Raw genomic sequence first — 19,670 nt, 5'->3', positions numbered from 1 at the left:
TCAAAATCTAAAGGTCATGAAAATAAAAGCTTTTTAGGAACTGGTCCAAATTAAAGGATGCTAAACAGAAATGCTAAACAAAAGCAATGTATAATGCTGAATTTATTTTGATCCAGGAAAAAAAAAAGCAGCTTTTTTTTTGTGGAACAATTGGCATTTGACTAAGGTCTATAGATTAGATAATAGCATTCTATCAGTATTATTTCTTGATTTTGACAATTGAAATATGATAATGTGAAAGAATTTGCTTTTAGAGAATAGGTATTAAAGTATATTTCTGCAACTCATTCTCAAAAATAATAGTTCAGCCAGATAGATGGAGAATGATAAAGCAAAGTAAATGTTATGATTTTTTAAATCTGGTTGGAAGGTATATCGAAATTCTTTGTGCAATTTTTGCAGTTTTCTCCATATATCTGAAATTATACTAAAATAAAGCATTAAAGTCTTAACTCTTACTAGATTTCCCCTACTTCCTTACCCCCAGTTTTTGGCATTATCCTTACCACTTCCATTTGAAAGTCTCTTCCATCAGAATAGTATTGTACTGAAGAAATTGCTTCTAATATAAGGAAAATTGTAACCATGACCAAGTATCATAAGCTGGTACTACATTGACAAATCACCATGAGGATCTTTGCAATACTAATAACTTTCTTTTTAAAAATTTATTTATTTATTTATTTATATTATGTTAGTCACCATACAGTACATATTAGTTTTTAATGTGTTCCAGGATTCATTGTTTACATGTAACACCCAGTGTTCCATGCAATATGTTGCAAATATTTTATTTGTAATATAATAATTTATAGCCAGAGCTGAATATTACTGATTTTATAACTTTTAAAAAAATTTTGTAGAACATTTGCAACCTATAAAACTTCTTAGAACTATAACTTACAAACTATATTAAATTTGATAGTGGAAATTGTATGTTATTACCTTCTACCCATGAGGAAAGTCTTGAAGACTAATTGATTTGGTCTCTAGAGTTAGGAGACTGAGACCCATGGCCACTGGCTATGTAATACTTAACATATAATGCCAGATGGTGCTATGTAATACTTGACGTATGATGTCCAATAGTCTCTGGAGAGAAGAAAGTTCAGTTTGGGTTAAAATTTCAATCCAGTTCTCCATTCCAAAATTCTCTTTTCAAACTTTTAACCTGGGTTTACTTGGTATCTTTTTAATGTAGTCATCTAACATTCTAAATGACTTTTTTAAGGCACAGCTTCTCAATTTTAATGTAAGTATTCCTCAGGAATCTTGTTAAAATACAGGTTGTGATGTAGTCCACCTGAATTAGGCCCCAAAAGTATGTATTTCCAACAAGTCCCAGGTGATACTGATTCTACTGGTCCATGACCACTCTTCAGTTAACAAGATTCTAAGCAATTTTAAAGAAGGAATGCTTCTCTTTCCTAACCTCATTCTTATTAAAGAGTTAGAAAACTACAATTTTTTTAAAAACATTCTTGATACCAGCTATTGCTTTTGGCAAAAAAGGAAAAAGTACATGGTATTTTACTTAAGGTAACATCAATAATAAAATACAATAGAAATTACTTTAATTTTATCCTTTAACTTTTGTTTGAATTTCTAGATGTGTGGCACCTTTCTTCTGTTTTTGATCATATTCCTGGATATACAAAAGTTATTTATGGATATGGGAAATTAACCTATGAAATCTGATAAGAGGTGTGTCTTAAATAAAAAAAAGAAAAACAGCTCACCTATATTATTTCTTTTATATTGCTTGGAAGTTTTGTTTCACATTGTCAGATGATACCAAATTCTAGGATAAGAGATTTATTTTAAGCTAATAAGCATCTTAAAATAATTTGAAGAGAATGATAAGTTTATTTTTGCTAAAACAATAGCTTATTCATGCTCCTTTCTAATACCATACAGGGTTCAGTTTAAATCAGACTTTCCCCATCTCAGCATCTTTGACATTTGCGGCCCAATAGTGCTTTGTTGGAGAGGCTGAGTACTGTCCTGTGCATTATAGGGTGTTTAATAGCATTCCTTAGCCTCATTCTTATCTGCTTATTGTAACCTTCCCTCCCCCTAAATCATGACAGGCTTTCTGTAAACATTGTCAAATGTCCTTTGAAGGGGGATTTGTCCAGTTTAGAACTACTGATTTAAATGAAAAGAACACAGGGTTTTTAAAACTTAATGTTAAAGGGGAAGGGAAGAGATTTTGGGGAATGGTAATGCTTTCATGACATAGAGGAACTTAAATTTTCTTTGCAGGTAATGGAGAATTTTCTAGCCAGTTGATCCATCATTGGTTTGTAATATCGCATGTAAAGTTAGCAGCATTAACAGTATTTTTACTCTGACAAAAGTAATGTCTTACTTGGTATTCTTCATAGATTATAACATTTTACCTTTTTACTGTGCTTTAACAAAAATAACATGATTTTTATCTGATTAATACACAGGAAAAAATTGGTTTCTTTTCTATATATTTATGTTTCTAAAACAACATTTTTTAAGAGGTCAGTTTTTCCCAACTTGATCTGTAAATTTAGTACAATTCCAATGAAAACCCCAGCAAGGTATTTTGTGGATATTGACAAATTGATTCTAAAACAGATGGGGAGGAAAAAAGACCCAGAATAGCCTGCACAATACTTAAGGACAAAGTCAGAGGACTGATACCATTCAACTTCAAGACTTCCTATAAAGCTACAGTAATCAAGACAGCATAGTATTGGTGGAAGAAGAGACGTATAGACCAGTGCAACAGAATAGAGAGCCCAGAAATAGACCCATGCTGTAGTCAACTGATCTTTGATAAAGAAGCAAAGACAATTCATTAAGAAAGGATAGTCTTTTCAACAAGTGGTGCTGAAAAAATTTGGCATTTATTAAAAAAAAAAAAAAGTGAATCAAGACATAGACCTTATACCTTTCACAAAACTTAACTCAAAGTGAATTATGGACCCAATATATTAAAAAAAAAAACTATAAAACTTATAGGAAGTAATGTAGAAGAAAATCTAGCTTACCTTAGTTTTTGAATACGTCACTAAAGCCTGATCCATGAAGGAAAAACTTGATAACTTTACTTCACTAAAATTAAAAACTTCTGCTCTGTGAAGGACACTGTTAAGAGAATAAAAAGGTCACAGACTGAGAGAAAATATTTGCAGAATGCATATCTGATAAAGGGCCTCAATCCAAAATATACAAAATACTCCTAAAACTCAATGATAAGAAATTACCCAATTTTTTAAAAAAGGGTGAGCCTGGTGGTGGGTATTAAGTAGGGCACATATTTTATGTTATGTTATTTTATGTTTTGTTAATTAAGGGGGAGCACTGGGTGGGCTGCATAAACAGTGAATCTTGTAACACTGAAAAAAATATATAATTTTTTAAAAATGGGCCCAAGTTGACACACCCATCCCGAAAGAAGATATGCAAATGGAAAATAAGCATATAAAAAGATACTTAACATCATATACTTTAAGGAATTGCAGATTAAACCAGTGAAAAATTTCACACTAAAAAATTATCTGATAAAACCAAATGCTGGCAAAGATGTAGAACAACAGGAACTCATTTGTTGCTAATGGGAATGCAAAGTTGTACTGCCATCTTGGAACACAGTTTGGCAGTTTTTTTTTTTTTTTTTTTAAGACATTTATTTGAGAGAGAGCATGCAAGCAGGAAGGGCAGAAGGAGAGGGAGAATCCCAGGTGGACTTGGGGGTGATCACAAATTGTGATGCAGGGCTCTATCCCACAGCCCTAAGATCACAACCCAATCTGAAATCAAGAGTTAGTCACTTAACTGACTGCACCACCAGACACCACTGGCAGTTTCTTATAAAACTAAATAAACTTGGTCTTTTCATACAATCCAGCAGATATGCTCCTAGGTGTTTATCCAGCTGTGTTGAAAAGTTATGTCTGCACAAAAATCTGAGCATGAATGTTTGTAGTTGCTTTATTCATAATTACCAAAACTTTGAAGCAACCAAGATATCCTTCATGGTAAATGGACAAATTATGGTACTTTCATACAATGGAATATTACTCAGTAAAGAAGAAGAAATGACTCATCAAACCACACAAAAGAATGAAGGAACATATATATTCCTTCATTCTATTCTACTATGCATATATATATATAAGGAGGCAGTGTATGAACACTACATAATTTATGATTCTAGCTCTGTTCTGGAAAAGGCAAAACTGTAAAGACAGAGAAAAGATCACTGGTTGTCAGGGGTTAAAGTGAGGTAAAATAAGATGGATAGGTGAAACAGGAGATTTTAAGCCAGTGAAGCTATTTGGTGTGATACTGTAATGGTAGATACAGGAGGTTATGCATTTGGCAAACCCCATAGAACTTTATAACATAAAAATTGTTTTTTTTTTTCAAAAATCGAATTTTAATGTAAACTATGAACTTTAGTTAATGTGTCAGTATTATGAGTTGTAACAAATATACCCCACAAATGCAGAATGTTAATAGGAGAAACTATATGGGAGAGGTTTATAAGAACTTCAGTACTGTTACCTCAATTTTTCTGTAAACTCAAAAATGTTATAAAAGTCTATTAAGTGTTTAAGAATCACTTTTTGTTTGTTGGCACCTTTGGTTCTAATAAACACATGTAAAAATAACTAGTGTCCATCAATAGGAGATTGGCTTAATGAACTATTTACCTCCATACTTGGAAGTATTGTATCTATAGCCATTAAAATCAAGTTATATGTGTTTTATATAAAATGAAATCATTTCTTAAAGGCTTAAAGTAGTCTACAGGATGTGTGTTATATTTTAATTGAAACTAATGTTCAGGTTGCAGATAATGTGTGTGGTAGATACTCTTTTGAAACACACACACTCCTCAGCATACACCTTTTGGGCAGGATTTGTAAGAATTTTTTTTTTAGGATTTGTAAGAATTAATGGTAGTTACCACTGAGAAGTGGAACTGAAGACTTAGGGGTTAGTAATGAGGCTTATTCAATTTTTTAAAATTCTAGCCAACCTTTGTACCTAATTTTAAATGCAAGTTTTTTTAAGGGTGTCTTTCTTTTCTGTTCCCTTTTAGTAATAGACCTTTTCCCAACTTCTCATGTTTCTTATCTCCATTAAATCTTCTTTGTTTTATTCAGGCTAGCCTTATTGTTCCATATGTGTGGGAGGGTTTTTGTATATTTTCATTTCAGACAGTACACTGCTAGCATACAGAATACAGTTAATTTTTGTATGTTGATCTTTTATCTTGCAGTCTTGTTGAATTAATTTATTTGTTCCGATCATTTTATTGTAATATTCTTATGACATAAAATGTCATCTGCAGAGGTATATATATATATATAGAGAGAGAGAGAGAGAGAGAGACAGAGAGATAGGTCTCTCTCTCTATATATATATATATGACAAGAAGTGGCAAGATTTATCATCCTTGGGGCGGGCACCTGGCTTGCGAAGTCAGTTAAGCTGTCAAGTCATGATCCCAGGGTCCTAGGATCAAGCTCCAAGTTGGGCTCCCTGTTCAGTGTGGAGCCTGCTTCTCCCTCTCCTCCCCGCTTTCTGTCTCTATTTCTCTCTCTCTCTCTAAGTAAATAAAATCTTTAAAAAAAAAAAAAAAGAGTGAACATCCTTGCTTTTTTCTTGCTTTTAATGGAAAAGCTTTTAGTGTGTCACCATTAAATATAATATTAGCTGTATAAGTTTTGTAGATACACTTAACAGATTGAGGACTATCCCATGTATTTCTAATTTATTGTGCCTTTTTTTTTTTTAAATGAAAGTGTGTTGCATTTGGTCGAGTGCTTTTTCTGTGCCTGTTGAGATCATGTGGTTTCTGACCTTTTTTCTGTTAAAACATTGTATTAGATTGATTGATTTATGTTAAATCAACCTGCATTCCTTGGATATATTGCACATGATTATGTACATAATTCTTTTTACATTTTGCCCAATTTGGTTTGCTAATATTTTGTTCAGGACTCTAGCATTTTATAAGGAAAAATAGTCTATAGTTTTCATTTTTTTGTGATTGTATTTGACTGGTTTTAGTATCAGAGTAATACTGGTATCATAGATTGAGCTAGGAAGTCATCCTTCCTTTTCTTCCTTTATTTTTTGGAAAAGTTTGTAAAAGATTGATATTAATTCTTAACCGTTAGTAAAATTCACTAGTGAAGTCATCTTTTTGGTTAGTTTATTTTTTGCCTGTTACTTACCAGTTCTTATTTATTGGTTGCCTGTAGTTTATTGACAGACACTCCTGAGAAGGGGTTTTTGTATTGTGTGAGCTTCAGTTCTTTTTTTTATTTTTTATTTTTTATTTATTTTTTTATTTTTTATAAACATATATTTTTATCCCCAGGGGTACAGGTCTGTGAATCACCAGGTTTACACACTTCACAGCACTCACCAAAGCACATACCCTCCCCAATGTCCACAGTCCCACCCCCTTCTCCCAAAACCCCTCCCCCCACCAATCCTTAGTTTGTTTTGTGAGATTAAGAGTCACTTATGGTTTGTCTCCCTCCCAATCCCATCTTGTTTCATTTATTCTTCTCCTACCCACTTAAGCCTCCATGTTGCACCACCACTTCCTCATATCAGGGAGGTCATATGATAGTTGTCTTTCTCTGCCTGACTTATTTCGCTAAGCATGATACGCTCTAGTTCCATCCATGTTGTCGCAAATGGCAAGATTTCATTTCTTTTGATGGCTGCATAGTATTCCATTGTGTATATATACCACATCTTCTTGATCCATTCATCTGTTGATGGACATCTAGGTTCTTTCCATAGTTTGGCTATTGTGGACATTGCCGCTATAAACATTCGGGTGCACGTGCCCCTTTGGATCACCACGTTTGTATCTTTAGGGTAAATACCCAATAGTGCAATGGTGAGCTTTAGTTCTTGTCAAAGAGATGGTCTTGCAAGTGGGATCTTCCATAGAATTAACCAGCAGGTCAAATAATAACAATACTCTGGCAATGAGACTTTGAAAGAGCTCCATCCTCTTTCTGTTTCCACAGGTGGCTGCTAGGCTTCTGGCTTTTACCGACTATCTTTCAAGGTTACCATTCTCTAGAGAGAAGTGTTTGGGACTACAACAAGTTAAAATGCCATAATGCTCTGTGTTCTTACTGAGAATCAGTCATTTTTCTTGGTAAATGTCCTTGGGTTATTGCATGGCTTTGGTATTTCCCTAGTGTTGAAAAAGTTGATTCTGAGAATTTATGCCAGTTTCTTCGTTGCTTTTAGAGAGGAGAGGATTTTCAGATGTTCTTACCCTCTCTTTACTGATGTCACCTCTATAGCTTAATCTTTATTTCAAAATTGACATTATAGCTAAGAGTGGAATATTTAGGTCAGTTCAAGGGGGTCATCACTGACTTGATTCTGGAAGTGCTAATTTAGGGTCTCATTTAAATGTATGTTGTTTTTTTGGTTTTTGTAAAAGTTATATTTTTTACATTTATTCTGTTTTCTATTGGATAGCTATGATTAAACAATGTAACTGTTGGCCATTCATCCCAACAGATTGGGAAAATAGTCCAGGATTTTTTTTTCCTTTTTTTTTTTTCTTCCCCCAAAATGGACATCAAGGAAAGGGAATTTTAACTTCTGCTATTTCTGTGTATGTCTTTGTACTATTAATTGGCATCTGGCAGTTATATGCCCTCATGCTACAAACTATTTCTTATTAGCAATCTATTAGGAAATAATATATTTCAGTTGTAGATCCTCAGTGTAATTATATTGTCTTCCGGTTCACCTAGGTATCAAATATAGGTGCTCAAATCTAGTAGAAAAGACTGTGTAGGCTCTTTTATACCTTCTACTAATGAACTTTTGTTACTATAAAGGGGTCATTTCAAACTTCTTTAGCAATGAGACCTTTTTTTAAGATTTAGTTATTTCTTTTAGAGAGAGGGAGAGCATGTGACCACAAGTAGGGGGAGGGGCTGAGGGGGGAAAGAGAGTGATCATCAGATTCCATGCTGAGCAGGGAGCCTGTTGTGGGGCTCAAGCCCATTACCCAGAGGTCATGACTTAGCCAACGTGAAAAGCTAGCTGTTCAACAGCCAGCTACCCAGAAACACCAGCGGTGATACCTTTTTTAAATAAATGAATTCTCACATGAAATTCCAGTATGTCAAATGCATACAAGTGGTGTTTTCTATTTCCGGTAATGACTGTATCATTTTTGGCTCTCACCAGTTTTCTTTCCAGGTGGTTCCAGAGGCACTCTTTCAGAACTGAAGAATATTCTAGAACACAGCCTAAAATTTATTCCAAAATTCATCTTTATATGTGGGGAGGCTGATGTGTTACTATTTTGTTTCATTTATCCTGGCAGAATTCTAAAGTATACTTTAGCAGTTATGTTGAATAAGATGAAAATCACCCTCACGTTCATGATCTTATCCATTTATTTTTATCAATTCCTATCAATTCCAATTCTTTCTCCAAAAGAGAAGCCAAAACACTTAATTGTGCCTAACCAGAATCTTCTTTTTTTTTCTGATTTTGTGGATTCTTCAGCCTTCTTGTTGCTAGAACTTAGAGAAGATGTCAGGTAAAAAAAGAGCCAAGGTTATTACTAACATAGATTGCAGCCTTTTTATTCCTTAGAGACCCAGTTCCAAAAATTTTTCACTTGCTTTTTACTATCTCTTATGTAAAGTTCGTATGGTAGAAGGAAATGTATTCTACCAATTACAATGCTTAATACATTTCTTCCCAGAAATATTATTAAGGTGACAGTATCTTCATTGCTGTTAATACTTTCTATTTCAGGAATAGTAGCAGTTATATAGACTTTTCTGGGCCGTGGTATAAGATATAGATAGATAGATAGATATAGATACATATAGATAGATATACACACACATACAAACACACACAAAACATGTTGACAAAAACTGTAAATTATATGCTTGTGTATGCATGTGTATATATACCTCTGTGTGTGTGTGTGTGTGTGTGTGTATGTGTGTGTGTGTGTGTTTATATAAAAATTCCATGGGAAATGTTCCAAGTTCCCTTTTTAAATAACAGGTTTATATAACTTGATGAGTTTCATGGGTTTGGTTTTTTATGTATGTATGTATGTAAGTCTTAATTTAGTTGTCAGTTATCTTTGAAGTTTATATTTCATTGTAACTGAATATAAACCTTTTATATGGCCTAGCAGAGTCTCATTTGTTTACTTACTAATTAAGACTTTTAAATACTTTGTCTCTTTTGTGTATGTGTTTTCAAACAGTCTCATAATGAAAATTTCGATGACAAATATCTAAGATTATATACTAAATTAAAATAGACATTAGATCATTGTCATATGCTTGCAACTCATATTGAGCAAAATGGTTTTGTGCTTTTAATATCAACTTCTAGAACTATATTTTAATGAATTTTTTTTTATTTTTAGATCATTTGGGGAATATTTTTCATCTTAGTTGCATTGCTGTTTATAATTTCTCTCTTCCTGTCAAAGTAAGTGTAGTACACATATTTTCCAAAGCACATATCCTGTGATGATGTACATTTTCCATACTTGATTTCATTAGTAGCCTATTCATCTTTAGCTGTTTTACTTGAAGTTTTCTACAGCATTAACTCAAAGAATGACTAAAAAGGTGCAAAAGTAGTGTTTCTTTGTTCTAATTCAGTTGAGCAGTATCTGTAAGATATTTAAGTGAGGTTTAATATGTTACCTGTGGTTTTCTTTGACTCTGTTGAATCTGCATGCTTAACTTATGATATTTTTTCTAAGTTAATTGAAAATATGCCAGTATAACATATAAATTCACTATCATTTTTGTTGTTTTAGTTTGGATAAAGCCCTTCATTCAGCTGGAATAGATTCTGGTTTTATAATTTTTGGAGCTAACTTGAGTAATCCACTGAATATGCTTTTGCCTGTACTACAAACAGTGAGTAAACAACAACAACAAAAAAAACCATTTTATTCTTCAGCCAACATTGTCATTCTGTCAAATTACTATATTAACAAACTAGTAATACTTGGCAATATAGGCTGTGCCCTCTGCTGATTTGGCTCTTCATTCATGTGTAATTTCCACATTGATATATTACTTTAAAGATTATATTGATACATTGCTGAACTCTTACACATAATTTGATATGGGATATAACACCTAATGAACTTTTCCAATGCCTATTTTTAATTTTTAATGGTGTCTTTTATTCCATATATAAGTATAATTTTAGTTTAATTCATTATAGGATTTTCCTTAGGATAATGAGTACTAAGCAATTTAGTAACAGTTTAGTAATTGTTTTTTGGAGGATTCTTTTCTTTTGTATTATCATAGTAGCCTGATCAAAATCAGGGTTGATATTTTAAATATTTGTCAAATATGAATAATGAAGATTCAGTTAATTTTATATGACTTCTAAACCCCTGTGTATTTTGTGTATTAAATTTGTGTATTTATTTGTTTATGTATTAAATTTTATTTTTTCAGGTGTTTCCTCTTGATTATATTCTTATAACAATTATTATTATGTACTTTATTTTTACTTCAATGGCGGGAATTCGAAATATTGGCATATGGTTCTTTTGGGTTAGAGTAAGTATAACAATATTGTTTTCATAATTTTGTACATAATCTCCATTACTATGTTAACTTAGATTTATAATATAAATTTGTAAATATCTTGATATTAAAAGGAAACACTAGCTTTTTCACTTCACATTAGCATAAAGGTGCTTTTCGTCCAAGTGGTGGTTTTTAAATGGGCAGGTTTACTTCTTGCATACATTTGGCTATGCTGGAGATATTTGCAGTCGGTGAAACTAGTGGGTGCCTGATTTATTTCACTTAGCATAATCTCCTCCAGTTTCATCCACGTCAATGCAAATGGTGGTTATTCATCCTTTCTGATGGCTGAGTAGTAGTCCATTGTATATATGGACCACATCTTCTTTATCCTTTCATCTGTTGAAGGGCATCTTGGCTCCTTCCACAGTAAAAAACAACAACAAACAACCAAAAAACTAGTGGGTGCTACTGGTGTCTAATGGATAGAAACCCTAAACATTCTGGATTGTACAGGGCAGCCATCCATAACAAAGACTTATCCAGCCCAAAATGTCAATAATGCTAAGGTTGAGAAAACCTGGTCTGGAAGTCACATTATTTTCCTCAGTATCTGGCTGCATGAAAACACATTGAAGTATAAATGAATACACCGTAGCTCTCAAGATTACCCTTACTCTACTAGAAGTTAAAATTTATCTCATTTTGAGATAAATTAAGAATTTCAAGGGGCACCTGGGTGGCTCAATCAGTTAAGCATCTACCTTCAGCTCAGGTCATGATCTCCAGGTCCTAGGATTGAGCCCCGCATCAGGCTTCTGCTCAGGGGGGTCTGCTTCTCCTTCTCCCTCTGTTCCTTCTCCCTGCTCATGTTCTCTCTCCCTCTCTCTTTTAAATAAATACATAAATAAATCTTTAAAAAAAATTATTTTTCAAAATGAAGATGATTTGACTAGAGATTACTTCCACCTGGGAGTAAAAGAAAAACCAGTTAACTAATAAAAGCTGAACTAATAAAAGATTTCCCATGAAAATTTTAAAAAATATAGCATTGCTTTTTAGTTCAAAAATGTCAAATCCAGCATCACTGTATTGTTCTTGGCTTCTTCCTCATGACTGTAATATGGCTGCTGCAGCTCCATTTATTTTGTTCATGCTCCATTAAAAAAACACTTTCCCAGAAGTCCCCAGCAGACTTCTTTCCTTTCAGTGTTTAATATTTTATCACTGTTAGTTATGACTAGATGTAAGGGAAACTGGGAAGTGTCAATTTTTAGGTGTTCTTATTGTCATCCCATCCAGAACTGAAGTTCTTCTACTCTCTGTTCTACTAACATCTTTGAATAAAATAGGGTGGTGATTTCTTAGTTGCTAAAATAAAAATGTGCTCTTGCCATTGAAATGAAGCAAGTCCCTTGGCTTATTGTATTTTTTATCATGTTTTAGTTTTCCTTTATTGTAAATATATATGAAAATGTTTGTAGTCAGATTGATATAAATTGTGATAAAGTAGAACTTATACAGAGTATAATAGGAGGATGTCATGAGTATTTCATAGAAATGAGCATTTATAAATGTATGACATGTCTGTTCTTGTGCAGTAATATGTAAAACCACAAATATATTACTAATACAAATAGTTTAAACTCCTTCCTCTAATCTTCAGATAGCATTAGTGATAGTTCATAATTCTTCTTAGCTCTATAAACTTCTAATAGATGCTATTACATAATAAGTTTAGAAGATTTGCCTGGAAACAAACCAGGTGAATACTCTATATATTCTCTAGGTCTTGAGTTTTTCATGGATCATTTATAGAATCCTTTGAATATAGATGCTTTGCTGTGATTTTTAAATAACCATGAATGTAAAACTAAAAGCTTTGCAGAGAAAAAATTGTCAATCTCATAATCGTTTGAAATGATTAAGAATTTTTAATATTTATTTAAGAAAAAGAAATGGTTGGTTGAGCTGTATTCATTACCTCTAACACAAAAGCAGAACTTAGTGCCTTACAAATAAAGCGTATTGCTGAAATACTGTTACTGTCTTTTTTTCTTTCCAGCTATATAAAATTAGAAGAGGTCGAACCAGGCCCCAGGCCCTCTTATTTCTTTGCATGATACTTCTGCTTATTGTCCTTCACACTAGCTACATGATTTATAGTCTTGCTCCCCAATATGTCATGTATGGAAGCCAAAATTACTTAATAGAGGTAAGTACAAAATGTTTAACTTCATTATTTTGATATTTTAAAGAGAGTGGTATTTAAAACCAAATTTTAATGTGTGAAGGTTGGCATAAGATAATAGCTCATCAGATCAAGTTGAATATCACTAAAATGGGTTTTTCACTCCCATTTTTGAGCATATTTATTTTTGTTTTATTCAGGGTTTTTGTTTTAATAACTGCACTGAATTTTATTATTATAGTTCTTTAAATGGATCCCATGATGTTAAACTACTTAACTTTATCGCAGCACTTTATTAAAACTCATAGTATTTTCTCTAAAATACTGTTTTAAGTAGTTTTATTAATATGGCTCCCCAAAAGTTTTGATGAGCAAAGTATGTCTGGTCACCAGTACTGTGAATCCCACAGGAGATTCTTTAAAAAATATTTTATTTGTAGTGTTACAAAGGAAAGCAGTGACATACATACAAGAGAAACCCCTTACAACAGTCAGTGGGTTTTTCAGCAGAAACTTTATCCACCAGAAGGGAGCAGCATGATAAATTCCAAGTGCCAAAAGGAAAAAATCTATAGCCAAGAATACTCTATCCAGGAAGGCTTTTCATTTAGGATACAAGGAGAAAGAGATTATTTCCCAGAAAAACAAATGTTAGAAGCAAAACCAGCTACGTCTTTGTCATACACAATGCCATCAGCCTGTGGGTCCCACATTCACAGTCCAGCTGCCCTCCTGCCTGAGTCAGCATGCACAGCCTGCCCCCTGATCAATGCCAAGTCAGCATACCTTCACCTCACATTGCCAAGCACTTAAACTGGCACTCTTCCCCTCAAATTTCAGCCCCTGTGCTCAAGTCTGTGCACAAAAGGTGGCATAATTATAACAGCAGAACGAAGCATCCCAAAACAGTGGTACTGCTTATGTGAAATGTATAATGGATAAAAGGAGTGTGCTAGGCTGAGAACATCTCCAACAAGCATATCAAAGAACAATACACATGGTATGATTCTGGTTAGTAAAAGAAACCAACCTGGGAAAAATAAAACAGGATGAAATCAGAGAGGGAGACAAACCATAAGAGACTCTCAAGCATAGGAAACAAACGGTTGCTGGAAGGGGGTGGGGGGGTGAAGGATTGGGATATCTGAGTGATGGACATTAAGGAGGGCGCATAATATAATGAGCACTGGGTGTTGTATGCAAGTGATGAACCACTGAATTCTACCTCTGAAATTAATAATATACTATATGTTAATTAATTGAATGTAAATTAAAAAGAACCCCCCCCAATTTTTATTTGTGGGTATCTGAGCTTTCTTTCAACATGATATACTCTATGTTAATTTTTCAGAAACCAGCTGTGGCTCCTGATTGTAACTGGACAGCTAATTTGGGTTTTTTTTGACAGATTAAAATATTTTGACCATATCTGACTCAGTCTTTGTGTCGTTTGTTTCTTTTTCCTAAAATACCTCTCCCTCTACTTAAGAATGGAAATCAAGTATGTGTTTCAGGTTCTAGTTAGAGCCTTGCTTTAATGGAGTCTTTGATTACTAATTTATTCTGTCCAGGTCACCCCTTTTTTTATACTGTATTCCTCTGTTCTTTCTTTAGTTTAACATGTAATTAGTAACAAAAATTTAACAAGCACATCAGTGTTTCCACCAGTACTATACATAATATTACCAATGGTTGAAAAATTAGTTCATTGACAAATACTAAGTAATAATGTAGGTGGAACAAATACAAGGTACAAATTGTAATAGATGTACATGAGTAACCTGAGTTTGAAAAACACAGTACTAGAAAATCACCTGAATCCTATTTTCCATTTTTTAAATCTTTTTATTCTCTTCTTGCCTTATTGTGTCCACCTAGTTCACTAGGTCATGCTTATTAAACTTTTTTCTATGAATCAATGAAGTGAGATCATGGACTTGCATGGACAAAAGATATCCTTTTCTCGTTTCACAGTGGAAAAATAAGTAGGCTGTTTCTTTGGGAAGAAGTTCTGTTGTTCAGTCCAGAATCTAAAGATTGTTGCAAAAAAGCCCTAATGTTAAAATTTACCATAAATCTTTTTCTTCTAATTGTAATCTTGTGCAAAATTTACCTTTTAGAATATTAGCTAGATGTAGTTTAATAGAAAACAGAGTATAAAATTCATAATATGATTACTTTTTGATCCAAATATTTATTAATATGTTTACATTTTAGCCATATTTTTGTCTTTTAGAGCAATATAACTTATGATGACCATAAAAACAATTCAGCCTTCCCCGTGCCAAAGAGATGTGATGCTGATGCCCCTGAAGGTAAGGCAGCTCTTATCACTATCTTAGAATTTATAACTCTATGAGGAAAGAGTTGGCTTGCATTTTTCTGTGTTAATCGTTTGATGCATCTGTTCTAATATGTGGTGATAAAGGAACTTTCAGCAGGAATAAATTGGTAAGTCTTTTCAATAGAATTTCTTTGTGATCTATTGATTTCCAGTAGGGAAAGGGCCATTGTAAATTAGTTATTTACCAAGTAACAAAAGGTAGTTCTTATTTATTACATTTAGTAATATAATAAGAAATCACTCTTAAATGACTGTATTTTCCTTGAAAAACTCAAAATAGTTTTGATGGAACCTGTAATTCTTAGGACCAAGACCAAAAGTACCTATGACTTAGAACTTTTCATTTATACACGTCTAGTTATTTTACTTAATAATAATAATGTTAATTATAATAGCAGTTCACTTTTAAGAACATATAACTGTGTTCCAGGCACTATGCTAAGATTTCATATGTATTCTGAGAAATACTCTGTGATCCTACGCTTTTAACCTCTGTTTTTTTAGAGAATTTTTTTTCTTCTTTCTGTTCATTAAGGTGATTTTTTTCTTTTGAGTATTATTCTTTCCCTGATTAAGGGTTCCAGGCTCATTCTATCAGAATTAGCAGTTCTTTTCTTCTTCTTCTTTTTTTTTTTTTTTGTTTAAGATTTTATTTATTTGATAGAGAGCACAAGCAGAGAGAGCATCAGAGGGAGTTGCAAAGGGAGAGGTAGAAGCAGGCTCTCCACTGAGCAGGGAGACTGCTCAGTCCCAGGACACTGGGATCATAACCTGAGCAGAAGGCAGACTTAAAACCAACTGAGCCACCCAGGCACCCCTGCAATTTTTTCCCTGCTCTTATCTTCAAAATGCTTTTATATTAGGATGAGTAATGTGTCAGATACAGTAAATTTCTTCATAAATCACGCATGGGTACCATTATATAAAGATACATTCTGAGTTTTTTAGGAGGGTCAACTACAGACTGTGATGGAGTAATAGGAAGAGTAAGCATGGAATACAGAGATAGCCCAGAGGAGAAAGTAATTACCTCTACCTGGAGGAGATCACTGTGCAGTGGTAGTCAAAAGAAGGATTTTTGGAAAAGTGACATCAGAGCTGCATTTAAAGGTTAAAGAAGAATTTATCTGCTGTGTGCATCAAGGGAAGTTGTTCTGAGCAGAGGAACAAAATACACAAATAAAATTGTCTTAAACTATTGTATGGGTATGTGTTTAAAGAATTTAAAACATTGTTACTGTTTTGTATTTTAAATTATAGGCATAGGAGGTTGGAGGGAGGGAGGAAGTGAGATTGAAGAGTTAGGAGTCAGATTGCAAAATGTTTTAGAAAGTAACTAAAGAGTCAATGAAGGGATTTTTTGTTTGTTCTGTTTTTTCAGTGAAGGGTTTTAAACTAGAAAGTATAAGTTATGATCTGGTTTATTGTCAGTAACATAATGATAACAGTTATATAGAGCCTGGATTTGGGACCAAAGCATAGAAATCAGATGGGAGACATAGCCAGAAGGAGCTATCACAATAATCCAGGAGAGATGGTAGAAGCCTGAATTAAGCAGTGGTCATGAGCATATGAAATGAAGAAAGACATTCAGGGGTGAATTAAGAGAATTTCTGATTGTTTGGATCCAGAGCAATTTTGAGAAAGATTCTAGAATGACCCTGTAGTTACTGAGTACTTTGGTAAATTTTGGTATCAGCGCACTGAGATAAAAATACTTAGATTAGAGAAAATTGTAAGAAATGATTAGTTGACCTGAGATATCTCCAGAACATTGAGTTGGAGGTTTCATAGGCAGTTAAATGTTTACGTAAGGAACTGAGAGAGAATAGAGTGAGTGAAAGGAGCACAGAGACTGGACCTCAGAAAAAGTGTTTATGAGAGGAAGCGGATAAAGAAGGTACAGAGGAGAAGACTAATAAAAAGTGAGAAAAGGGCACCTGGGTGGCTCAGTGAGTTAAGCCTCTACTTTGGGTCACTTGGGTGGCTCAGTTGGTTAAGGCCTCTGCCTTTGGCTCAGGTCATGATCCCAGGGTCGTGGGATCGAGCCCCGCATCAGGCTCTCTGCTCAATGGGGAGCCTGCTTCCTCCTCTCTCTCTCTGCCTGCCTCTCTGCCTACTTGTGATCTGTCTGTCAATAAATAAAAATCTTTAAAAAAATAAAAATTAAAAAAAGTGAGAAAAATGTTGATGAAGAGAAATCTAATTGCATTGACTAAAAATGCATTTAAGTCATTGACTGAGTTTATATTAATTTTCACAGAAATTCTTCATAGAGATTGAGAGAAATTAGGCAGAAACTAAAGGCGGCATGCAGGATCAAGGAAATTTTTGTTTCTCTTTCTTTTCTTTTCTTTCTTTCTTTTTTTTTTTTTAAATAGATTAGGAGAGACTTCAGGGATGATGGGATGAAACTAATGGAACAGGAGAAGCTGGAAAATATCAGAAGGGGTGAATGATGGGACAATACCTAGTTCTAGAGGAGAGAGTATTAAGAACATCCAAGACAGGGTGCTTTAGATAAAATGAAGGGTACCTGCTTCTTTAGGTTGTAAGGAAAGAACCAAGAATATGGACTCAGATAGTAATTTCTTAGTGAGAGTGGACAGGAAGTTGTCATTTGTATCTGATTGTCTTAGTTTGCTGTGAAGTGTGAGTTCATGTCACGTGCTGAAAATTGAGGCCGTTGGGGCACATAATTAAGGAAAGTGGCAAAAGTTTTTGATAGGTCATGGAAGTTAATAAAGAGGGAAAATAAATCAGTGATAGATAAATATGTCAGGGAACAGAGATGAAATAATCAGTTTGTGGTTTTGTTGAACAGATCTGTACAACCAGTGTGATTATTCTCCATCAATGCTTAGTTGTCTAGGGAGGGTAGTTTGAAGGATTAAATAAATGCAAAGTAAAAGACAGGCTAAGAGTGACAGAATAAAGTGACCAACCACAGAGCCTGGGATGCATAAGGAAATAAGGGAAGAGACTAAAACTGGGATAAAAGAACAAAATAGAGAAGAGATGGGAAAACAAATCCAGTGAGACATCTTTTGTCACCTAAAGAAATAATAATAAAATATTTCTAGTTTAAATAAGTAATACTTTCCAGTTCTCCCTTTTGTAATGACTTTAGTTCCAGATTTTTATTCTTTGAAATGTACACACACATCACATCATAAACAGAGTGGATAGTTGAAATGCTTTGGATTGTCATTTTTAGCTAAGTGAAAATAGAATGAAAAATTACTGCTGAGTTGACTTGTAATATTTTTTTTTGAGCTAAGAAGGCATTGACCCTAAATATCTAAAATAGATTCTGCTTTAAAAGTTCTTATGGCACTATTGAAATCTTAATAGGAAAAATAAATAAAAACAAAATAAGATTTCAAAATTACGTTGCACTGGTAAAAGGAATTCAGATGCTCCTGTACTGCTGAACTGAGTGAATTTGTGTATTGTAACTCAATAAGCTTCAGTCAGATGATATACTTGACCATAATTTTTTATGAATCCTATTTAGCATTTTTCTTTTTCAGTCTGACCACATTTACAGTAGTTAAAATGACTCTGTCTGAACTGTTGAATATTTTTCTTAAATATTTCAGTTGACTTATCCTTTGAAATGTTACTTTGCAGTACAAAACATACCCTTTAGGTTTATGAATCTGATTAATTTTTCTCAACCTTTTTTTTTATTCTCTAGCTCATCCTTATGTTCTTGGCAGAAATATCATTGATCTGGCGTAGTAGGGTAGATTCTTTTAAATAAAAATAGTGATGGAGAAAGATGGGCAGATTAGGACAAGAGATTTGATACGTAAGGGTGGGGATTGTGTGGATGTATAATTACAGGCTGGTGTGACCTCATCCATTTGAACACAAACTTGGAAATCTCAGCATACAGAGGAAAAAAAAAAACTCTTATTTTGAAATTTTGTTGGGCACATTTGACTAGAGTAGATGGTGCTATTATATAAATACACCATAAGACACTTGATGGCACTTTTGTTTTATGTCTGTTGCAAATAACAGAATCTTAAAGCGTAAGCTTTAGATTTAGAAGCAAAAATTACAATGTTATACTTAAATTATTTCTGAGAAAAGATAATCTCCCTGGAAAGATATTAAAGCGGCAGTTTCTAAAAATACATATATGAATCTCTTACCAGTCAGTATATTTTAGAGACTATTTTCCTTAAGTAATACTGTGTTCATATATGGATAGTCTCGCACTTATTATGCATATAGAAAATATTACTGACACCCTAGTTTTAAGTGCTTATAGTATCTAAGATTCAAAAAAGAATCATTCATCTAAAAATAGTTAGGTTTTTCTATTTAAAATAATCTCTTCAGAATAGAATAGTTGAGCAGATTTATGAGGAATACCTATCATACTATGTTTATAAAGTTCTCCCAAAGTGACAGTATTATATAATTTACCTTGACAGGTAGTGCATTGTTTACATGTTTAAAGTGAGTCAACTCGGGGTGCCTGGGTGGTTCAGTGGGTTTAGCCACTGCCTTCGGCTCAGGTCGTGATCTCAGGGTTCTGGGATCG

General features: G+C 33.5%; 1 protein-coding gene across 2 annotated transcripts in view; it reads left to right on the top strand.

Annotated features, from left to right (window-relative positions):
* Nucleotides 1-19,670, top strand: part of LMBRD1 (LMBR1 domain containing 1) — a 132,588-nt gene that overhangs the window by 90,015 nt on the left and 22,903 nt on the right. For both annotated transcript variants that reach the window (XM_082731793.1, XM_082731794.1), the window contains 5 exons: nt 9,443-9,507; nt 9,845-9,947; nt 10,503-10,607; nt 12,643-12,792; nt 15,005-15,083. In XM_082731793.1, coding sequence (XP_082587919.1) covers nt 9,443-9,507; nt 9,845-9,947; nt 10,503-10,607; nt 12,643-12,792; nt 15,005-15,083 — 502 coding nt within the window. The remainder of the gene's footprint in view (nt 1-9,442; nt 9,508-9,844; nt 9,948-10,502; nt 10,608-12,642; nt 12,793-15,004; nt 15,084-19,670) is intronic.

This window comes from Mustela nivalis (assembly GCF_964662115.1).
Source record: "Mustela nivalis genome assembly, chromosome: 5".
Lineage (NCBI taxonomy): Eukaryota > Metazoa > Chordata > Mammalia > Carnivora > Mustelidae > Mustela > Mustela nivalis.
Note: the sequence above shows the minus strand (reverse complement) of the source record. Positions and strands in the feature narration are given on the sequence as shown.